This window comes from Callorhinus ursinus, unplaced genomic scaffold (assembly GCF_003265705.2).
Source record: "Callorhinus ursinus isolate GAN/ISIS: 27379988/994484 unplaced genomic scaffold, GSC_fseal_2.0 scaffold12, whole genome shotgun sequence".
Taxonomy (NCBI): Eukaryota; Metazoa; Chordata; class Mammalia; order Carnivora; family Otariidae; genus Callorhinus; species Callorhinus ursinus.
In genome coordinates this window covers 43,399,173-43,423,928 of record NW_027397074.1, presented here as the reverse complement: position 1 = coordinate 43,423,928, position 24,756 = coordinate 43,399,173, and the positions used below count along the sequence as shown (strand labels likewise).

The 24,756-nt window shown below is 37.7% G+C and overlaps 1 protein-coding gene across 2 annotated transcripts in view; it reads right to left on the bottom strand.

Annotated features, from left to right (window-relative positions):
• Window positions 1–24,756, bottom strand: part of TAX1BP1 (Tax1 binding protein 1) — an 84,133-nt gene that overhangs the window by 7,094 nt on the left and 52,283 nt on the right. The window contains exons 14-16 of one of the 2 annotated variants that reach the window (XM_025873069.2): window positions 22,931–23,002; window positions 10,297–10,480; window positions 9,807–9,955 (exon numbers count right to left, since the gene is read on the bottom strand). In XM_025873069.2, coding sequence (XP_025728854.1) covers window positions 9,807–9,955; window positions 10,297–10,480; window positions 22,931–23,002 — 405 coding nt within the window. The remainder of the gene's footprint in view (window positions 1–9,806; window positions 9,956–10,296; window positions 10,481–22,930; window positions 23,003–24,756) is intronic. The other variant, XM_025873071.2, reaches the window with a different exon arrangement.

Here is a 24,756-nt window from a genome sequence, read left to right as displayed (position 1 = left end):
AGACAACAGGACTATACAATCAGCATATATCAGACTGTGCTTTAATTCTGCCTTTGCTTAAGAATTATTAATGGGAATATTTAGGTATCATTCAGGAGTTAATAATGTCAAGGAAGAAAGGTCCACCACTTAGTAAACCTTACCAAGTTGATAAAATTACTTTAGTTCAATAGCTTAGAAAACATTTGCTTAAGGCCAAAGTTAATGGGTAAGAGAAAAGAGTAACAATGACTGCTGAACTTTTATATAAAACTATAGAGTATTTTTTAATCCCTGAAAACTTTGTATTATTATATAGTATTAGTCAACATTCTTTTTATGAGATGTTACTGTTTAAGTTCTGCCAAACATCCATTTCTAGCAAAAGAGCATGTCAATGAAGGAGTGTCATTAAACTCTAACTATATAAAGATATTTAAAAATGAGAAAACAGACTTCCAAGGAAGATGATAGGAGGACGCTATGTTCACCTCGCCCCAGGCTAAATAACGTGTCAGTGCAAATAACCCAAAAAACAACCTGAAGACTGGCAGAACTCACTCCAAAACCAAATGTTGAGAAAGGCCACATAGAAGAAGGTAGGAAGAGCAGAGATGAGGTGGGGAGCTAAACCCTGCAGGTCTGGCTACCAGAGAGCCACGGGGGCAGAGACATATAAGAACTATCAACACCAGGAGCCTACAAGGAGAAGATGAATCCCCACAGCATTTGGCTGTGAATATTAGGTGGGCCAAATTTCATGAGTTCTGAAAACCAAGAGGACTTAAATCCTCTGGGACTCTAAAAGTCAGCAGGCTCAATCTGAGAAAGCCCAGAGGGCAATAGGAAGCTGAGCCCCTGTCCTTAATGAGACAGCATAGCAAACATCCCACAGAGATCCAACTTGAAGCAGCAACTTGAAAAGTGCTTGGGGCATATAGGAGGGAGAGTTAGTTACTAATCTCGGAGTTCACTAAGGAACTTCTCTAGGAACAAAGGATCTAGCAGGTGCCATTTCTCACTCCCACCAACTCCACCCCGCCCCCAGCATAATCACATGGCCACCTGTGGAAACCAGCAGGGCATCAGCACTCACTAACTTGCTTACACCATGCCCTACCCCCTCCAGCCAGGCCTGCCTGAGTTCCAGGGCTGTGGGTCCCCCCCCAAGACAACCTGTGCAAACCTTCCAACACTGTCTCACCCAAGCTCCAGTGGAGGACACACACATACTGTTAAAACTGCACGACCCCCACCCAGACACGCTTTGCACTTCAGTCCCAGCTGGCCCAGTCTCCAGACCAGCTACACCTCCTCTGTGGAAGAGGACCAGCACACACAATTTGCACCCCTGCCTGCCTGCACTTTGGGGAGCAGCCACGGCCATCCCTGGCCTAGCGGTGGCTGCTCACCCACTGTGGATGAGGACCAGCACAACTTGTTAAAGAGCCCACTACTTTCAGAACGAGACAGAACTGACTTTTCTAACACAGAAACAGAGTTAGGAGAAATGAGGAGATAGAGGAATATGTCCCAAATGAAAGAAGAGGACAAAAGTCACAAAAGGGGACCTAAGTGAAGCAGAACCAAGTAATATGCCTGATAGAGAATCGAAGTAATGATCATCAAGATACTCACTGGACCCCAGAAAAGAGTAGAAAACATCAGTGAGACCCTTAACACAGAGATTAAAAAAAGAATCCATCAGAGATGAAGAACACAGTCATGAAATTAAAAATACATGTGATAGGGACGCCTGGGTGGCTCAGTTGGTTAAGTGTCTGCCTTCGGCTCAGATCATGATCCCAGGGTCCTGGGATCGAGCCCCACATCAGGCTCCCTGCTCGGCGGGGAGCCCACTTCTCCCTCTGCTTGTGCTCTGTCAAATAAATAAAATCTTAAAAAAAAAAAAAAAAAAAAAAAAAGCTTATCTGTAAAAATCAGTCAAGGCATTCACAAAATAAAAATACAAAACATGACACCATATACCTAGATGTGGGTGGGGGAAAGGAGTAAAGAATGGGTTCAAACTTAACCATCGATTTCATATAGATTGCAATATGCAGAAGATGTTACATAACAAACCTAATGGTAGCCACAAAGCAAACACCAGTAACAGATATGCAAAGAATAAAGAGAAAGGAATCCAAATGTATCACTAAAACAAGCAAACCATGAAAGAGAGCAAGAGAAGAAAGGATCAGAGAAAAAAACTACAAGAACCACCACAAAACAAGTAACAAAATGGCAATGGATACGTATCTATCATTAATTTGAATGTAAGTGGACTAAACATTCCAATCAAAAGACACGGGGTGACAGAGTGGATAAAAAAACAAGATCCATCTATATGCTGTCTACAAGAGACTCACTTTTGACCTAAAGACACCTGCAGATTAAAAGTGAAGGGATGGAGAAACATTTATCATGCAAATGGATGTAAAAAAGAAAGGTAGGGTAGCAATATTTATATTAGACAAAATACTTTAAAACAAAGACTAGGGGTGCCTGGGTGGCTCAGTTGTTAAGCATCTGCCTTCAGCTCAGGTCATGATCCCAGGGTCCTGGGATCAAGCCCTGCATCGGGCTCCCTGCTCCGCGGGAAGCCTGCTTCTCCCTCTCCCACTCCCCCTGCTTGTGTTCCTTCTCCCGCTGTCTCTCTCTGTCAAATAAATAAAATCTAAAAAAAAAAAAAACAACCCAAAGACTATACGGTTAAGCATCTGCCTTCGGCTCAGGCCATGATCTCAGGGTCCTGGATAGAGGCCTAAGTCAGGCTCCCTGCTCAGCAGGGAGTCTGCTTCTCCCTCTTCCTCTGCCCCTCCCTGCACTTGTGCTCTCTCAAATAAATAAAATCTTAAAAAAAAAAAAAAGACTGTAACAAGAGACAAAGGACACAAAATAAAGGGGACAATCAACAAGAAGATATAACGAATGTAAATATTTATGCATCCAACAAAGGAGCACTCAAATACATAAAAAGAGTTAATAACAAACATAAAGGAACTGACTGATAGTAATGCAATAGTAGGGGACTTTTAACACCCCACTTACATCAGTGGGCAGATCATCCAAACAGAAATCAATAAGGAAATGTGGGTTTGAACGACACACTGGACCAGATGCATTTAACAGATATATTCAGAGCATTCCGTCCTAAAATAGCAGAATACATATTCTTTTCAAGTATACATGGAACATTCTCCAGAGCAAACCACATATTAGGCTACAAAACAAGTCTCAATAAATTGAAAAAGATCAAAATCATACCAGGAATCTTTTCTGACTACAACATTATGAAACTAAAAATTAAATACAAGAAGAAATCTGGAAAGAGCATAAATAATGAACAATGAATGGGCCAACCAAGAAATCAAAGAAATAAAAAATTACATGGAAACAAATGAAAATGACAACACAACAGACCAAAATCTTTGGGCTGCAGAAAAACCTGTTCTAACAAGGAAATTTATAGCAATACAGGCCTGCCTCAAGAAGCAAGAAAAAGGGGCACTTGGGTGGCTCAGTCGGTTAAGCGTCTGCCTTCAGCTCAGGTCATGATCCCAGCATCCTGGGATCGAGCCCTGCATCAGGCTCTGTGCTCGGCGGGGAGCATGCTTCCCCCCTCCCTCTGCCTGTCTGCCTACTTGTGATCTCTCTGTCAAATAAATAAATAAAATCTTAAAAAAAAAAAAGGGCAAGAAAAATCTCAAATAAATCACCTCACTTTACATCTAAATGAGCTAGAAAATAACAAAAACCCAAAACCAGAAGGAAGGAAATAATAAAGATTAGAGCAGAAATAAATGATATAGAAAATAAAAAAAAACAAAAACAAAAAACAGAAGAGATCAATGAAAACCAGGAGCTGGTTCTCTGAAGAACAAAATCGATAAACCTCTAGCCAGACTCATTAAAGGGGAGAAGGAAGGTGGGGAAAAAAAAAAAGCACATATACCAAAAAAGCCCAAAAAACCCAGGAAAGACTCAAACAAAATCACAAATGAAAGAGGAGAAATAACAACACCATAGAAATACAAACAACTGGCATATAATTTTTCATAATATTCTCTTGCAACAAATTGGACAACCTGGAAGAAATGGATAAATTCCTAAAAAACCTATGACCTACCAAAACTAAAACCGGAAAAAACAGAATAATTGAACAGACCAATCACCAGCAATGGCACTGAATCAACAATCAAAAAACTACCAACAAACAAAAGTCCAGAACCAGACGGCTTCACAGGTAAATTCTATCAAACATTTAAAGAGGACCTAATACCTATTCTTCTCAAACTATTCCAAAAAATAGAAGAGGAAGGAAAACTTCCAATTTCATTCTATGAGGCCAGCATTACCCTGATAACAAAACTAAATAAAGACACCACAAAAAAAGAGAACTGTAGGCCAACATCTCTGATGAACACAGATGCAAAATTCCTCATCAAAACACTAGCAAATGGAGTCCAACATTACATTAAAGAAATCATTCACTGCGATCAACTGAAATATTTTTCCAGTATGGAAGGGTGGTTCAATATTTGCAAACCTATCAACATGATACATCAAATCTGTAAAAGAAAAGAGAAAATCCATATGATTATCAATAGATGCAGAAAAAGCATTTGACAAGGTACATCCATTCACAATAAAAACCTTCAACAAAGTAGGTTTAGAGGGAACATACCTCAACATAATAAAGACCACATATGAAAAACCCACAGTGAACATCATACTCAACTGGGAAAAACTGAGAGCTTTTCCCCTAAGGTCATGAACAAGACAGGGATGTCCACTCTCACCACTTTTATTCAACTACTACTAGAATCCTAGCCACAGCAATGAGACAACAAAAAGAAATAAAAGCCATCCAAATTGGTAAGGAAGATGTAAAACTTTTGCTATTTGCAGATGACATGATACTATATACAGAAATCCTAAAAACTCTGCCCCAAAACTACTAGAAATGATAAATGAATAAAGTCATGGGATACAAAATCAATGTACAGAAATCTGGTGCATTTCTAAACAACAGCATTTACACTTGCACCAAAAACAACAGATACCTAAGAATAAACCTAACCAAACAGATAAAAGATCTATACTCTGGAAACTATAAAATATTCATGAAAGAAATTAAAGATACAAAGAAATAGAAAGACATTCCATTCTTATGGATTGGAAGAATATTGTTAAAATGTCCATACTTCCCAAAGCAATCCAGACATGTAATGTAATCCTTATCAAAATACCAACAGTATTTTTCAGAGAACTAGAACAACAATCCTAAAAGTTGTATAAAACAACAAAAGGCCCCCAAAAGCTAAAGCAATCTTAAAAAAGAAAAAACTGAAGGTATCACAACTCTAGACTTCAAGTTATATTACAAAGCTATAGTAATTAAAACAGTGTGGTACTGGCACAGAAACAGACTCACAGATCAATAGAACATAATAGAAAACCCAAAAATAAACCCACAATTATATGGTCAATTAATCTTCGACAAAGCAGGAAAGAACATGCAGTGGGAAAAAGACGGTCTCGAGACTCAACAAAATGCCCTGGGGAAAACGGGACAGCTACATACAAAAGAATGAAACTCAATAACTTTCTTACAACATACACAAAAGTAGACTTAAAATGGATTAAAGGCCTAAATGTGAGACCTGAAACCAGAAAAGTCCTAGAAGAGAGCACAGTAATTTCACTGACATTGACCATAGCAACATTTTTCTAGACAGGTCTCCTGAGACAAGGAAAACAAAAGCAAAATCAAGCTATTGGGACTACATCAAAATACAAAGCTTCTGCAGAACAAAGGAAATAACAAAACTAAAAGGCAACCTACTGTATGGGAGAAGAGATTTGCAAATGACATATCTGATAAAGGATTAGTATCCAAAATATATAAAAAACTGCTACAATTCAATGCTCAAAAACCAAATAATCCAATTTAAAAATGGGCAGAAGAAATGAACATTTTTCCAAAGAAGACATACAGATGGCCAACAGACAGATGAAAAGATGCTCAACATCACTCATCATCAGGGAAATGCAAATCAGAAACCACAATGACCTATCACCTCGCACCTGTTAGAATGGCTAAATTCAAAAACAGAAGAAACAAGTGTTGGCGAGGATATGGAGAAAAATGAATCAGCATGCACTGTTGGTGGGCATGCAAACTGATGCAGCCATTGTAGAAAACAGTATGGAGGTTCCTCAGAAAGTTAAAAATAGAACTACCCTACAATCCAGTAATTATACATAGGGTATTTACCCCAAAAATACAAAGACACTAATTCAAAGAGATAACATGCACCCCTATGTTTAATGCAGCATGATTTACAATAGCCAAATCCTGGAAGCAGCTCAAGTATCCATCGACAGACGAATGGATAAAGAAGATGTGGTATACAAATATACAATGCAATATTGCTCAGCCATAAAAAAGAATTAAATCTTGCCATTTGCAACAACATGGATAGAGCTAGAGAATATAATGCTAAGCGAAGTCAGAGAAAGACAAATACCATGATTTCACTCACATGTAGAATTTAAGAAAACAAAAAGTAAAGGAAAAAGAGACAAACCGGAAACACTTTTTTTTTTGAAGATTTTATTTATTTATTAGAGAGTGAGAGAGAAACAGCATGAGAGGGGAGAGGGTCAGAGGGAGAAGCAGGCTCCCCGCTAAGCAGGGCACCCGATATGCAGCACTCGATCCTAGGACCCTGGGATCATGACCTGAGCCGAAGGCAGTCACTTAACCAACTGAGCCACCCAGGCACCCAACCAGGAAACACTCTTAATTACAGAGAACTGATTACCATAGGGGAGGGAGGATGGGTGAAAAAGGTGATGGGGATTTAAGAGTACACTTATCATGATGAGCACTGAGTAATGTACAGCACAGCTGAATCACTATATTGTATACCTGAAACTAACATTACACTGTATGTTAACTATACTGGAATTAAAATAAAAAGCTTAAAGAAAAGCAAGATCTCCATTACTTTTCAAATGTTATTTTTCTCCACATTCAGAAATTAACTCAAAATGGACCAAAAACCTAAATATAAGAGCAAAGACAACAGAAAACCCAGGGACAAATCTTCCTAACTATGAGTTATGCAATGGTTTCTGAGATCTGACAACAAAAGTACAAGGAAAAATAGGGTAAGTTCGACTTCATCAAAATTAAGAAACTTGGAGGGTGCCTCCTGGATGGCTCAAGCAGTTGAGTGTCCAACTCTTGATTTCAGCTCAGGTCATGATCACAGGGTCGTGAGATAAAGCCCTGTGTCAGGCGACACTGGACATGGAGCCTGCTTAAGATTCTCTCTCCCTCTCCCTCTCTCCCTCTCAAAAAAAAAAAGAAAACAAAACAAAACAAAACAAAACAAACTGTTGGTCCACATACTGTATTTCTGAGTAGCAAGGGCTTAGACCCATGCTCCCATTGCTAGGGCACCATATCAAATTCACAGGGTACTATAGGATAGTTTTAATCTTCTAAGTTAATGAAATATGCAGAAAACTCCACATTTGTCAGATATCACAAGAACTAGTTCAAGATAGCTCAGTTTCAACATTCCTTTCAGTGACAGCTTATCTTTGAGAAGACGCTGGCTATTTGGCAGCTGCTGAAATGTAAAGCATGTGCTTTGTGAAAATCAATGTCAATCAGGAAATGAAGATGGTTTGTCCAATCCAATTCCAAGGTTTGAGAAGGTGTACAGTGGTCAACAACCACATACATCCCGTATTATTTAAGAATGAAAAATAAGAATTTTTCAATTCAGTATATACTTTTTTTTTTTCAAATGGTTACTACACTTGTTAGGAAATTGTTAAGCATTTCTTTTGACCTATACGGTATCATAAAAAATTTACTTAGACGCCAAAGGTGCCATGAACTGAAAGGTTGGGAACCTCTGGCTTAGTCTATTTGATAGGTGGTTAGGACCATAGTTCCTATAGCCACACTGATGAGGTTCAAATCCTCATCTGACTGTACCCTTACCAGCTGTGTGATAAAGCAAGCCAGTTAATCTTTCTGTTTCCTCCATTATAAAAGAAAACATCATAATAGTTCCTACCTCACAGGACTGCTATGAAGAACAAATGAGTTAACATATTTAAAAAGCCATGCACTAGCTGGCAAATTGAGAAATGTTTGGTGCCATCACCATCATCATAATTATGATGCTACAGTTATTGGCATTGCAATTATTAGGGAAAAGGGAGTCAAAAAAGGCATCTAATCTGATAGCGGACCAATTTCTGGTGCAGAAAGGAGATCTGGCAAGTATATGACTGGAGTAGACTAGAGAACAGGCAGCCTCAACCCTGACTCCGAGGTCCTGTGGCTGTTAATTACTCCCAGGGCAGGGAACCAGAGAAAAGGATCAGGTCAACCCAAATCTGCTTTATATATTCTAAAAATTACTCATTAAAATACTTCACTTCCAAGTGATTTTTGTTATTGTAATGACAAGATTTTTTAAAAAGTCTAAATGTACATAAAAATTCATTTCTGTCTAAAGTGAAAAAAATCTTCTAATTGCAAAATACAATTATCCAAGGTGCACCTATTAAGAGTCTTTCCATCTCATTACCAAATCTAAGCATGTCAGCAAATGAGCACAATACTCTAACACTGCTTCTCATGGGTTTGCAGGAGGGCAAAGCACACAGATCAGAAAGAACATTCTGCTAATTAAACTGAAGCAGATGACTACAGAAGAGAAAGGCTTGTCACATGTAACATCTGTGCCAAGAATGATCAGATTAAATATGCAAAATGTGAAGTAAAGGTGTGAAAAAGCAGTAAGATTATACTCTAGACCTTAAATAGGCTACAAAAGTTCTGACAGTTTTCCTAATTATTCCCAGTAATGGACATAGGAGGCCAAAAGGCAGGAGGGAGAAATACATTTTTCTCCATTATGGGTGTTGAGCACTAGGGCTAAAATCATGCCTGTCTGAACACTGATCAGTTTCTGCAAAGGTTAATAGCAATTAAATGCAGCAAACTAGATTAAATGAGAAACAGGTCATGATACTGCTGTACTTGCAAAGAGCACGATAAAGCATTTCTTTTAAATTCATCTTAATGCATAGGAAATCCAAAAAAGCTGCTATGAGGAAAAGAACTTATTAAATGGTGAAGAAATCTCTTAAATGAAATAAAAATAAAAATGACATGCTACACAAACTAACTCAAATTATCAGTATTGGGTTGCTGAAAGATTAATACTAATGATGTCTAACTGTCATTAACACTGCTTCTTCCAACCTAGTACATCTGCAATCAAAAGAATATAGTAAATTACTTAGTGATAATTAAAATTAAACTATTTGTGACTATAGCTAATAATTTATCATATATTCGAAAGTTGCTGAGAGTAAATCTTAAAAGTTCTCATCACAAAGGAAAAAAAAAATTTGTTAATTATATGTGATAACAAATGTTAACCAGACTTGCAGTAATCCTTTCGTGATACAAATACTGAATCATATGCTGTACACCTGAATTAAAGGTATGTATCAATTATATCTCAAAAAAACTGTTTTAAAGATTAAACCGATAACTACAGTACTGAGGTCATTCTCTGAACTTAATCTTTTACTTTAGTATAAATCCTAAAGTGTAAGTCTGAAGCATATTAATGGTTGATTTTTCCAAATTTAAATACAAGCAGGTTTTTCCAAAATTTAAACAATCACACAATCACAAAAACACAGTCTCTTTTCCACAAACTCTCTACATGAAACAAAAAATAAAAGAAACAGGCTCAAAAAATAGAAATTCAATTTACTTTACTATCCTCAGGATCTTCTAAACCATCAGGCCGACTAAGGTTTCGAGCAGGCTGGCTGCAGACAACATTATCTTCCAGTCCCCAAGAAGGTACTCTCAGAGGTGGCCTTTGGATTTCATCTGGATAAAAAGCACCATCTGCTCCATCTGAAATAAAAATTTGGGAAGTGAAATCTGGTACTATAATTAGAATCTCTGTGTATAGCTATGATGAACAGGATACAAAGAACCATTTTTATGCATCACAAAAACGTCTTTTTAACCCAAGTAATTTTTAAAAATAAGAATATATATATAATAAGGAAATAGACTACTCTTTTGTGCTGCAGCAATCCTAGATGAACCCAGTTACTGTTAAACATTAAAACTACTGGTTACAAGATAATGTTTCTATTAGAGTTAATTGTACCAGTTTTCTAATCCCATTAAGATACAAACCAAAAAAACTCCATATTCAGTTAATCCCAAACCAAAATTATTTTAATAACCTCTGGCTTCCTGTGTTGCATAAGGATTACCATACTGCAGAACTGGCTGTATATGTGGCACTGTGGAACCATGACCATTTTGCTCTGAGCATGTGTTGAGACACTGTGAGATCTTTTGAGGACTCTGGGAATTCTGACCTTCCATTTTCCTTTCTGCTTGATCTTCTAGATTCCTTTTAAGTTCCTAAAATTAACAAAAACAAAGGCAGAAAGCATTCAAATATTTTATAATAAGGGCAGCATTAAACATTTAGCTAAAATATAATAAAATTACTTCCCTATTATGTTTAAAGAATACAACTGAAAAGTCTGGCTCTCAACTTCTCATAATTGTCCTCTCCACATACAACATCAGAAGGCAAAATAAAGCCCAATGTATTTTCCAAATTTATTTGTGCCAAGAAACTGCCTTTTTTATTGAGCTAAGAGGAAACTGTGAATCTCTTACAACTTAGTTATTAATAAAAGTCAAAGGAGAGACGCCTGGGTGGCTCAGTCGGTTGGGCGGCTGCCTTCGGCTCAGGTCATGATCCCAGGGGTCTGGGATCAAGGCCTGCATCTAGCTCCTTTCTCGGCAGGGAGCCTGCTTCTCCCCTGCCTGCTGTTCTCCCTGCTTGTGCCCACTCTCTCTCTCTAATAAGTAAATAAATAAAATTTAAAAAAAAAAAAGTCAAAGGAGAAAAAGCAACCCAGACTGCTTCTCTAGTAAATTCTACCAAATTTAAAATTTAAAAATACTAATCCCATATAAACTCTTTCAAAACTAGAGAAAAAAACACTTCTGGGGACGCCTGGGTGGCTCAGTGGGTTAAGCATCTGCCTTCGGCTCAGGTCACGATCCCAGGCACCTGGGATCAAGTCCCACATCGGGTTCCTTGCTCAGCAGGGAGCCTACTTCTCCCTCTGCCTGCCGCTCCCCCTGCTTGTGCATGCACGCTCTGTATCTCTCTCTCTGCAAATAAAATCTTAAAAACAAAACAAAACAAAACCCCACACTTCTGAACTTACTTTATTTATAAGGCCAATACTATCCTAATACCAAAGTCAAACAATGACATCACAGGAAAACTGCAAACCTCATCCCTCATGAATATTGATACAAAAATCCTTAAGAAATCAAATCCAACAGTATTTAAAAAGATACTGGAGGTTTGTTTTGAAGATTTTATCTTTTTTTTTTTTGACAGAAAAAGCAAGCACAAGCAGGGGGAGCAGCAGGCAGAGGGAGGGGAGAAGCAGGCTCTCCGCTGAGCAGGGAGCCCGACAGTGAGCTCGATTCCAGGACCCGGGGATAATGACCCGAGCCGAAGGCAGCCACTTAATGAATTAGCCACCCAGGCGCGCCCAACCAAGTGGGTTTTTATCACAACAAAGCAAATTTAGTTTAACATACAAAAATCAATATAATTCACTATGTTCACAGACTAATGGGGAAAAAAACGTATGATCATTTAAATAGATGAAGAAACATTTTACACAATTCAACAGGCATTCATATATATTTTTTAAATCTCACCTAACTAGAAATAAAAAGGAATATCCTTAATATGAAAAAAGACACTTCAAAACCCTACAGTGAATATTAATGGTGAAAAACTAAATGATTCTACCTAAGATCAAAAATAAGGCAAGGATGTCTGCTCTCATCACTTCTATTCAACATTGTACTGGGGATTCTAAACAGTGGATTAAGGCAAGATTAAGATTATGGCAGACTGAAAAGAAGTAAAATCATCTTTATTCAGAGGATATGATATGTAGAAAATCCTAAGGAATCTATAGAACTAGGAGAATGAGTAGATTTAGCAACATTGCAATATACAAGATCAATATATAAAATCAATTGTATTTCGGTATGTAAGCAACACACAATAAAAGTGAAGTTTTTTAAAGATACCATTTATAGTAGAATCGATAGATATTAAAATACTTAGGAATAAATGTAATAAAAGATGTTCAAGGCCTGTACACTAAAAACAACAAACATGCTGAGAGAAATTAAAGAGAACCTCAATAAAAAGAAAAAAATATGCCACATTCATGTACTGGAAAAACTTGGCATTTTTATAAATTCCTCCCCAAATTGATCTATACATTCAATACAATCCCAATCAAAATCCCAGCAGGCTTTTGATAAATTGACAAGAACAAACCCTGAAATGCAAAGGTCCTGAAATAGCCCATTTTTAAAAAAGAACAAAGTTGGAAGACTTACACCTGATTTCAAGACTTACAATAAAGCTATAAGATCAAGAGACTAGAATGTTGATATATGGATAAACACAGAGATTAGGGGCTGGCAAAATTTTTCCATAAAGGGCCTGATAGTAGATATTTTCAGCTTTGTAGGACACAGTCTGTCAAAACTACTCAAATCTGCCTCTGTTGCTGCAGCCATAGGTAATGCCTAAATGAATGGGCATGGTCATATGCTAATAAAACTTTGTTTACAAAATAGGCCCTGAGCCATATTTGGCTTGTAGAGGTTAGTTTGCAGACCCCTGATATAAATCAGTAAATAAGACAGTCTAAAAAATACCTATACTCATAGTGAATTAATTTTCAACACAGATGCAGAAATAATTCAGTGAAGGAAAAGGACAGTCTTTTAAGCATAAGCTTAAAAAACTGGGTATCGGGGCGCCTGGGTGGCTCAGTCGTTAAGCATCTGCCTTCGGCTCAGGTCATGATTCCAGCGTCCCAGGAACGAGCCCCACATAGGGCTCCCTGCTCCGCGGGAAGCCTGCTTCTCCTTCTCCCATTCCCCCTGCTTGTGCATAAAGTCTTAAAAAAAAAAAAAACCACCTAGGTATCTACAAATAAATTTTTACTATATATCACACCATACAAACAATTTATTTTACTTTATTTTTTTAAGTGGGCTCCACACCCAGCACGGAGCCTAACACAGGGCTTGAACTCACAACCCTGAGATCAAGACCTGAGCTGAGATCAAAAGTCGGATGCTTACTGACTGAGCCACCCAGACGACCCCCCCAAAATTAATTTCATATGGATCATAAATCTAAACCATAAGAGCTAAAGCTATAAATCTAGTGAAAGAAAAAAACAGGTGAAAATCTTTGTAACCTTGGATTAGACAAAAATTTGTTAAGACAGGATATAAACAGCATAAACCATTAAGAAAAATACTGCTGTTAGACTATTTTCAAAATTAGAAGCTTTTGTTCTTCAAAGATACTTTAAAAATGAAAAGACACTGGAAAATAGTATGGAGATTCCTCAAAAAGTTAAAAATAGAGCTACCCTACAACTCAGCAACTGCACTACTAGGTATTTACCTAATGATCCAAAGAGTCACATGCACCCCAATGTTTCTAGCAGCAAGGTCTACAATAGCCAAACTATGGAAAAGAACAATGTCCATCCATAGAAGATGTAGTGTGTATACACACACACACAAATAAAATATCACTCAGCCATCAAAAAAAATGAAATCTTACCATTTGTAAATGACGTGGACAGAACTAGAGAGTATATGCTAAGTGAAGCCAATCAGAGAAAGACAAATTATATGATTTCACTCATGTGGAATTTAAGAAACAAAGGATCATAGGAAAAGGGAGGGGAAAAATAAAATAAGACAAAATCAGAAAGGGAGACAAACCATAAGAGATTCTTAAGTACAGGAAACAAACTGAGGGTTGCTGGAGGGGAGGGGGGTGGGGGGATGGGGTAACTGGGTGATGGGCATTAAGGAGGGCACGTGATGTAATGAGCCCTGGGTGTTATATGCTAATGATGGATCCATCACTGAACTCTACCTCTGAAACTAATAATAGACTATGTAAATAAACTGAATTGAAATAAAATTTAAAAATAAAAATGAAAAGGCAAGCTACGTTTTGGGAGAAAATATTTCCAAGACATATGAAAAAGGAATTGTATTTAGAATATATAAAGAACTCTTAAAACCAAATACAACCAATAAAGATAACCCAATTAAAAAACAGGTAAAGATCTCAACACTTCACAAAAGAATATATACGAATGGGGGCACCTGGCTGGCTCAGTCGGTAGAACATGCGACTCGCAATCTCAGGGTCATGAGTTTAAGCCTCATGTTGGACAGTTTTAAGTATATATACTTAAAGAATATATACATTTGTGAATGGCCTATAAGCATATGAAAAGATGCCCAGCACCACTAGTCATCAGGGACAATTAAAACTTAAACCACAATAACACTGCACATTCACCAGCATGACTGAAATTAAAACCCAGTAATACCAAGTACTACTGAGGCTACAGGGCAATTGGAATGCTCATACACTGCTAGTGGGAATGCAAAATGGTACAGCCACTTTGAAAAACAATTTGGCTATTTCTTAAAAACATATCCGTCATATAAGAAAGCGATTCCATTACTAGGAATCTACTCGAGAGAAATGAAAACCTATGTCTACAAAAAGACAGAAGAATGTTACCTGCATTATGCATAGCAAAACACTAGAAATAATCCATATGTACACATCAGCTGGTAAATGATTAACGTCCAACCAGTGAATGGGTAAATTCTGCATGACTGCATTTATATGAAATGCTAGAAAAAGTAAAACTATATAGTAGCAGAAGGTAGATCAGTGATTGTCTGGGACTGGAGGTAGTTGATGGAGTTGACTAAAATCAAGCATGAAGGAACTTTGTGCAGTAATGGAAACACTCTACAGTTTGAATATAATGGTATTTACAGAACTATATATATTTACCAAAATCCATCAAATTGCACTTAAAATAGGTGGGCTTTATTACATGTAAACTGTATCTCGAGAAAGCTGTTAAAGAGAAAAAAAATCAACCAGAAATTTTAACCACGGATATAAGAATGGAAAATTTCATCTGTAAAGTAAAACTCAGCTGGTTTTGCTAATGTCATCCCGTGAGGATATGAGATCCTATGTCAGCAAATTTTTACCTATATAAATGACCATTAAATGAAGTAACCTTGAAACAGAGTTAAGTCATTATCACTGAAAGCAAAACTGGTATACATGAAAAATTCAAGTCAATTTAGGTTTGAGAAGAGATACAGCAATTAGCAGTTCCTCCTAAGCATGTGAAAAGAGTACAGAAGATATGTAAAATAACAACATATGGCAGGATTGGGTAAGTGAATGATATGGCTAGAGCACAGGGTGCATGTTAAGAGCAAGAGAAAAGACAAGCTGAAGGCCAGATGTGCCAAATCTGTATCATACAGTTTACTTTACAATGGGCCTAACAGTTCTTGAACAGTCATAACATGGCCCTTTAGTATAAAGTTATTCTAGGAAAGCTACACTGGGCACACTTGAAACTGGGCATACTTGAATTAGCAACAAGCAGGGGGATGGCATGACATGGTAAGCTAGAGTCAGACTGACCTGGGTTTGCTTGTCAGCTCCAGCACTAATAACCCTGAAGAACTTACCTCCTCCAGCCCTAGGACTAGGACTACTAAGAAATTAGAGTGTTTAGAACACAGCAGGTCCTCAATGGAGGTTCCCTCATCTCCTGCCATGACTCAAAAAGTGCTGCCATGTAATTCAAAATTGTGAAAGTGCAATGTGAATAGAGAAAAAGTGAAAGTAAATTCAAAAAATATTTCAAAGACTAGTCAAGAGGAAAAGGACAGGAACCCAGCAAAAGATGTAGATAGGATAAACTGCTATAAAAATTTAAGCAAACGACCTTAGAAGAACATGGTGAAATTCTTCTGTAAGCAAACAATAAACTACTTAAATGGAGTCGAGGGTTTCATTAAAAGATTTACGGTAAGTCAAGCAACTTCATAGAGATTCCAACATAATAAAGAGTTCCCTGTACGTTAATACTCCTCTCCCCTACCATCAGAGATGCAATAAATCCCCTGCAAATAGGATGCAGGGTAAGAAAAGGACCAGTAACAAGCAGCTTTGATTCCTCATGAGGGAAACTGGAGGCGGGGTAAACAGAACACAGGGACATGAACAAGACAGCTATAGGCAGGTTGTTTGGGAAATCGGAAAACTGAGCTCTTGACTCAGAAAATCTGATTCTCAAATTTACAATCACAACACCCCCCAAAGGGACCATGTTTAGAATTAAGGAGATAAATGAACTTGGATGAGGAAAATAAATCTGTATCTTTCCACTAACTTTGAACTGAAATTTAGCATTTTTTTAAATTATGAATGTAGGCAAAAAAAACCAACACAGCAATAGTTGCAATACCCTTAACTTTGTCACCTACAGAATCACAGATATATTCACTTCATATTATAGTCATTGCAGCCATCTCAAAACAGCCTTTGTATTTCACTACCTTGAAATTATGATAATTATTAGACATACTAAATCTTATTTAACATTTTTAAATAAGCACATATACTACCTGTCACATACATCATAAACTTGTTTTAATATTTTGATAACTATTTCTTCTAACTTGTTTCCATTGTGATTCTCTTTTTGCTTTATTCATTTAAAAATATTTCTGGGGCACGTGGGTGGCTCAGTCAGTTAAGAAAGCAATTCCTGGGCGCCTGGGTGGCTCAGTTGGTTAAGCGACTGCCTTCGGCTCAGGTCATGATCCTGGAGTCCCAGGATCGAGTCCCACATCAGACTCCCTGCTCAGCGGGGAGTCTGCTTCTCCCTCTGACCCTCTTCCCTCTTGTGCTCTCTCTCTCGCTCTCTCAAATAAATAAATAAAAAATCTTTAAAAAAAAAAAAAAGAAAGCAATTCCTGATTTTGGCTCAGGTCATGACCTTGGAGTCCTGAGATCGAGCCCTGCATGTGGCGCCATGCTCGGAAAGAAGTCTGCATGGGATTCTCTCTCTGCCCCTCCCCCCACTCACTCTAAAATAAATCTTTTAATATATATTAATATATATGTCAAATATATATAATTTATATATTTTATATTAATATATTTAATATATATTAAACAGATTTCATCAAAAGGTCGTTAGAACAGTCATGGTCAAGAACTCCTGTTAAGACCTCCTCTACCTTCAAAAACATGTATGACATGAATGTGGTTAACTTACCTTAGCAAAATAATATTGATGGCTGATTCGTAACTCTCCTAAAAAGCCTCCACGATTTAAGAAATAGATTTTGTTAGGGGCGCCTCGGTGGCTCAGTCAGTTAAGTGTCTGCTTTCGGCTCAGGTCATGATCCCAGGGTCCTGGGATTGAGCCCCACATGGGGCTCTCTGCTCAGCAGAGAGCCTGCTTCTCTCTCTAACCCCCTTACTTGTGCTCTCTCTCGCTAGCTCTCTCCCCTAAATAAATAAAATCTTTAAAAACAATAATAAATTTTGTTAGGAGTCCTCTCTTATAGTTCCAGGGCACAAAAGTTTGTTTAGCTGGTTTGCCTCTGCTAGAGTGCCTAAATTAATTCAACTAATATTTAACTTCAAATATCAGGTGCTGTACTAGGAGCTACAAATACAATGGTGAATAAAATAGAAGCGATTCCAATCTTCATGGATCTTACAATTAAGCAGACGAGGCAGATGTTAAGCACAGAAATAAATATTAATTACAAATTATGTTAAGTGCTATGAAATAAAAGTACAGGTCCCAGGTTTGAGTTTAATAGAGGCATGTACTTCAGACTGAAGGTCAAAGAAGTCCTTACTGAAGAAGAGTCATTTATCCTGGGACATGAAGGATGAGTCAAGAGTAGTGGGGTGGGGGGGAATAGCACCTGGGTGGCTCATCAGATTAAGCATCTGCCTTCAGCTCAGGTCATGATCCCAGTGGCCTGGGATTGAGTCCCGCATTGGGCTCCCTGCTCTGCAGAGAGCCTACTTCTCCCTCTCCCTCTGCTTGTGCTCTCCCTCACTGTCAAATAAATAAATAAAAGCTTAAAAAAAAAAAAGAAGAGTCATTTATTATTTATTCTGGGACTTGAAGGATGAGTCAAGAGTAGTTGGGTGGGGGCAGTGTCTGGGTAGCTCAGTCAGTTGAGTGTCTGGCTCTTGGTTTCATCTCAGGTCGTGATCTCAGAGTTGTGGGATTAAGCCCTGTGTCAGGCTCCACGTTCTGCATGGAGTCTGCTTGAGAGTCTCTCCCTTTCTCTCTCCCCCTCCCCCACTCTGAGCATGCATGCATGCATGCTCTCTAGTAAATAAGTTTTTTAAAAGAGTAGTTATGAATAAATATTTAGAGGGAAATAATATAAATTCTAGGATATACTTGAAAAAATATCTCCGGGGAGAGGAGGGAAGGTAATTATGGTTGCACAGATAAAAGAGAGCCATAAAGTATAACAACTACTGGTGTTGGGTGAGGAGTACAACAGAATTCATTCTATTCTCATATGTTTAAACTCATTAAAAAAAAAAAAAAGTCCAACAAAGTAACAAAGAATTGTAGGTAAGAATATTTCTGGCAACGGAAATGAATGAGGGCCCTGAGAAAATGAAGCAATTGGTGAGCTATAAAGCATGGGTGACTAGAACATTTCTCAAAGTGTGGTTCCCAGAGCAGTAGCACTGGAACATAGAAATGCAAATCTCAAGCTCCACTACAAACCTACTAAAATAAAAACTTTGGGAATGGACCCAGGAATCTGTTTTAACAAGCAATACAGGTGATTCTGATGGAAGCTCAAATTCGAGAACTACTGAGAAAGACTACAATAGAGGATAGTGAAACAAGACATTGTAGCTTCAGATGGGAATAGAGAGAAATGGAGGCCAGTCATACAAAGTATCACAGGCTATGTTAAGAATTTTGGGTTTGAAAAAAAAAAAGAATTTTGGGTTTTGGGCGCCTGGGTGGCTCAGTTGGTTAAGCGACTGCCTTTGGCTCAGGTCATGATCCTGGAGTCCCAGGATCGAGTCCCGCATCAGGCTCCCTGCTCAGCAGGGAGTCTGCTTCTCCCTCTGACCCTACCCCCTCTCATGTGCTCTCTCTCTCTCACTCTCTCTGGTTCAGTTGGTTAAGTGACTACCTTCAGCTCAGGTCATGATCCTGGAGTCCTGGGATGGAGTCCCACATCGGGCTCCCCCTTCTATGTGGGGAGCCTGCTTCTCCCTCTGCCTCTGCCTGCCACTCCCCCTGCTTGTGCTCACTCACTCTATGTCAAATAAATAAAATATTTTTTAAAAAAAAGAATTCTGGGTTTTATCTTAAGTGCACGGGAAGCCCATTATGGAGCTTTAAGCAAGGGAGTGATCAGTTTTACATTTTTAAAGGTTACCCGGTGTTCTGAATAACCTTTTACCTGAGTCAAAGTAGAGAAGGGGAGTGACCTCATGGAAGATGGCAGAGAAGGAAGTGTGTCTGCTCCCTGGCAGTTATTAGCGCAAGGAACTGAATCCTGACATCACCTGAGTGACCCTGGAGAAAGATCTATATCCATGAGGTGACTGAGCCCCATTTGACACCCTAATTTCAGATTTGTGAGAGGTCTAAAGCCAGAGGACCCAGTTAAGCCATACCTGAATTCCCTACTCACAGAAGCTGTGAAATAACAAATGTTTTGAGCCATTAAGTTTTTGGGAAATTTGTTAATGCAGCATACTACAGTCACTGTATTACTGAATATGATTTCAGCTATTTATATAATAACTTACAAGTGGTTATAATCACTCAGGACTGCGTAAAACTTCAAAATAAATATGTATGTGTATATAAGCACAACACTTTATATATGAACATGAATTAGTAATTATATATATTCTATACAATCTTATAAATTATACATATAAATCTTTCAGATATGAAATGTATGTTTTATAAAGGTAAAATATAGAAAGTATCTTGACTGCTCCTCTCTAGGATTAGCTAATATCTCTAAGCACAATAAACACTTAGAGCTGGGTTTCTTTCAAAAAGTTGTCTGAAGCATTTGGAATATATTTCTCTTTTCTTTTTTTTATAAAGATTTTACTTACCTATTTGACAGAGAGACTAAGAGAGCACAAGCAAGGGGAGCAGTAGGAGAGGGAGAAGCAGACTCCCCACCAAGTAGGGAGCCTGATGGAGGGCTCGATCCCAGGACTCCGGGATCATGACCTGAGCTGAAGGCAGACGCTTAACCATCTGAGCCACCCAAGAGCCTCTATATATGTATTCCCTGGCAACTTCTTCTCAGATCTGATTAGAGCATCACTGTTTTAACTACACCTGGCCAAACCTCATACCAGAAATTTTAAAAAAACATTTTCTCACTCTTCATTTGTCCTATTGTTTTAATTTCCTTTAATCCATTATTTGCAACGATCTTTTTAACCCACTTGCCATTTTGTGTTACCACACACTGAAAAAGAAAGGGAAGGAGAGAAAACGGGGGGAAGAGGGAGAAAAGAAAAAGCTATGTGAATATACTCAAGTGGAGCAGACAGGAAAAAAAAAAAAAACAAAAACTTCAATCTCAAATTCTATTCCTAACAGGAATCTTTCTGATAGTGATAAGGCTCTAGCAATTCTGAAACTGTTTTATGTGGATTATCAGATTTAGCAAATGTATAGATACATGTTGGTATTATTGGACACCAGGATTCTCAGTGTGGAAGGCACATATACAAATAGGAAAAGAGGAAGGCAAGTAAGAACCATGTGGAGTTCGACTAGAACTCATGGTATCTAAAATAATGCTTCTTAGTTCTGCCCACTGAAAAGATCTAGAAGCAATGAGCACTGGTAATCATGGACACACCTAGGGCCCATACTTTGTTTTCTAAATACCACCTTCCACTAATACCGAACCAGAAACTCCTTGGAAAAGAACTAATTCCAGGGTTGGACCAGGGCGTCTTCCTAGTTATTAAAAAACAAAAAAACAAAAAACAAAAAAACTGAAAATTTCAAAGATGAGTTAAGAAAGGTACAAGATGAGCTAAGGTATCTTACGATGCTAGAAAAGTATTACGTGCTCAAAAAATCAACATCACCCTTTTGATACTGGGGCATATCAGGAACCAGCCTGAAAATGCTCCCACTGACCAAATCTAGGACTGCAGGAAAATCAAATTAAGAACAAATTCTAATCCACTGACTAAAGAGTTCATACCAATGACTGTCAGGTAAGAAGACAGGAAGATGGAAGATAGACATCTATGGGCACGAGCAAAAAAAAAAGAAATGTAAGCACTGGGAATTATCAAGTTTATGGTAGCAGATATGAGATTCCCAAAATTCCAGTTTTTGCTTAGAAGCTTGAATGTTATCATTGGCAACAAATACTACCGACTGTTTTTCCATCAAGTAACAGGCTCGCTTCACTTCTTTTCAAGAAAATACCTGCCAAATACCCTACTTTGAATAAGCAAATTTTGTCTATTAGTCATTCTTTAATAGGGAAATGATATGCTATGAAAAGAGCAGCTAGTTCAGCTCACAACCCAAACAACTGCACAAGTGCTTCACCTTAAGATAACCATCATACTTACTTGATTAGGTAGAAGTGCTTTGGGGCTACTCGCCATTTCATCACACACAATATTAAAAAGATGTGCACCCCAAGGTCAAGCTTCAATAAGATTATTTTACTGTTTCATTATAAGTGAAACTGGCCTTTTTATTTTTTTTTTAAACCGTGAATGCAATAGTTAAGATGAATATGGTAACTATACCAATGCACTCTGGTGCAACTGTCTTGATTCAAAACACACCACTGCTTACACACACCAGCATGTAAATGTAACACAGTGGGGGGGGATATATATACATATATATATGTAACTCAGTGGGGAATAAAGCAAATAACATTGTAGTATTGTGAAAATAGTTTTCAATTTTGTATACCTCTGAAAGGGGATGGGGACCACCCCCCAAAAGACCTCAAACTACACTCTGAGAAATGATGAACTACAGCATGTTTTACATTATAAATGTATGCTGTTTCAATGTTAGGTTATGCTATAAATCATTAAACAACTTCTAAAATGTTTCCTATCACAAAAGAAAACCAGATAGACAACATTATGTATAATTTTTAGATTTTTTACTCTTCCTAAATTTAAACATTATAGAGTTTACTGTTGAATACAAAATACGTAACAAAGACCAAGTTAAATTTCAATAAAGTATTTTCTTCATAGTATAAAGTAAAATATTTAAAAGTATTATTTACGGGCGCCTGGGCGGCTCCACTGGTTAAGAGTTCAACTTGATTTCAGCTCAGATCATGATCTGTCAGGGTCATGAGATCAAGCCCTGCATCAGACTCTGAGGTGGGTGTGGAACCTGCTTAAGATTCTCTCTCCCCCTTCTCCCTCTGCCCCTCCCCCAACCTCTACACGTTATCTCTAAAAATAATTTTAAAAAATAAAATTATTTAACTAAACATTCTCCACTGAGAGTACTAACATCTGTTTCAGTCTTTATTCATATAACTTTTTTTCAAAGCCACCTTCACATGACTGTAAGATGTGTAGCTTCATAAAGCTGTAGTATCATTCATTGTCATGATTTTTAAGATTTATTTATTGAGGGGAAGTGAACACGGACCCCCTCACACAAGCAGGAGGAGGAGTAAGGATATCCAGCAGTCTCTGTGCCAAGAGCAGAGTCCCACACATGGCACCTGATCTGACCACCCTGAGACTATGACCTGAGCCAAAACCAAGCACCAGATGCATAAACAATCAAGCCACCCAAGGACCCCTGAAAGATTTTTAAGTACACTGTTCAATACCTTTTCCCTGGAAAGGTTTTCCAAACGTGAAGTTAGACCATTTATTTCTTTGTCTCTCTCTGCCAACTGAAGCTGAAAAAAGAAATCATCATTAATCTTTTTCATTATCTACTCTTTACTTACACACCAAGAGTTAGTCTATACCATTCTATCAAAATTCCAATTAGCGTACCTGTGTATTTTTCTTGGTGTATTTCTCTGAAATCTCTAGATTACTTCTCATCATTGACCAACTTCCCTTACTCTTACAACTTCTCCCAGTTTACATAAAATTTCACCCACAATATCATCCCCTCATGCTCTTTTTTGTGTCCACTTCTTCTTCACAATTAGAAATATGAGTGTTCTCCAAGGTTTCTTCTTTGGCTTCTCTCTATATTCCCCTTGAAAACTCCCTTTTTTCTATGCCTTCACAACTATGATCCCCATGGGAATAAATCACAAATATTAACTCACATGGCACACATCTTTCTTTCCCCAAACCTGTCTTTTCAATTGATGGGTGACATGTTTTCATTGTTCTTTCCACACTTTAAGAGCAAAAGGTCCCAAACCTACTTTTCTTACTTTTATTAACGGGTATTACCAATCTCAGAGCCCACTGTGACTGAAGCAAGGAAGCTTTGTTACAACACTTCCTCCTTCTCTTCTTCCTCCACTCCCCAACACTTTCAGTCTCTTTAGTCATTCATTCACTTAACAATCACATTATGAATACAAACACAAACTTATTTTTCAATTATTTCATGTCCTATTCGATAATAAGTGATCAGGGAAGGTACCCAAGGGGGTGGTCTTTACTACCAAGTAATTCTGAGAATACTTCTAATTTTCTTACCTTCAAACACCCTTCCCACCTGTAAATCCTCTCAGGGTTACCAAATTGTTTTCAAAAAGACCTACTATAGTTGGGTCCCTTTACTCCTAGGAAATTCTTAATAGCAAATAGCATTCCAATTCCATTTTAGGCCCCCCAAAATGTGGCTTTAATCTATCTTTAAAGTCCAATCTATACCACCACAGATATTAAAGTCCTATTACTCAAGACCGCTCAAAATTTCCAGGCTGTGCTCTCCACTTTTCACCTCCAAACCTATATAAATGCTTTTCAATCTGCTTAGAATGATGCTTCTTTCTTTTCCCAGCTCTGCTTCTCCCCTCCAGTTTGGTCTTTCAAAGGTCGGGTTTCTCCATGCTTAACTCCTAAATATTCCACTGGAAACAGCCCTAAGGTACTTCATTAATTAGACTTATCATTCATGTAGAACTTCATCCCATTGTGCCTTGTCTAGTGAGTATCTGTGTCTAAACAGTACAAAATAAGGGAAAGGGCACTAAACAAAAAGCTAAGCATCTTTACCAGCTGCATAATCTATAATGCTGTTTAATTCAGATGCTCACTTTTATCATGAACTAAATGAACTAAAAACATTTAGCTTCCCACAAGTTTGACAGATGACTACCGGACTCTTGAATGTCAGAATTGTGAATATCACCATTATACTTCTAAGCAGTCCCTATTAGATTATAAACTCCTTAAACATACATAGCATTGTGCCTTACTTGTATGATCACCCACATAATAGCTAACATAGTGTGTGCTCACTAGCTCTCTCTCTATATATATACACAGGCTTTAATTTTACTAAATTATTTTTTCGAGTCAATATGCAAAGATAAAAGCTCATATAAATTCAGTATTCACACTTTATAAATAGTAAGGGAAGCTGCCAGCCATTGAAAACAATATCCACAGGGATCTCAGAAACAATAATAATCTCATGAATTAGAAGTTTGAAATTTTCATTCTGACAACAGATGAAGAT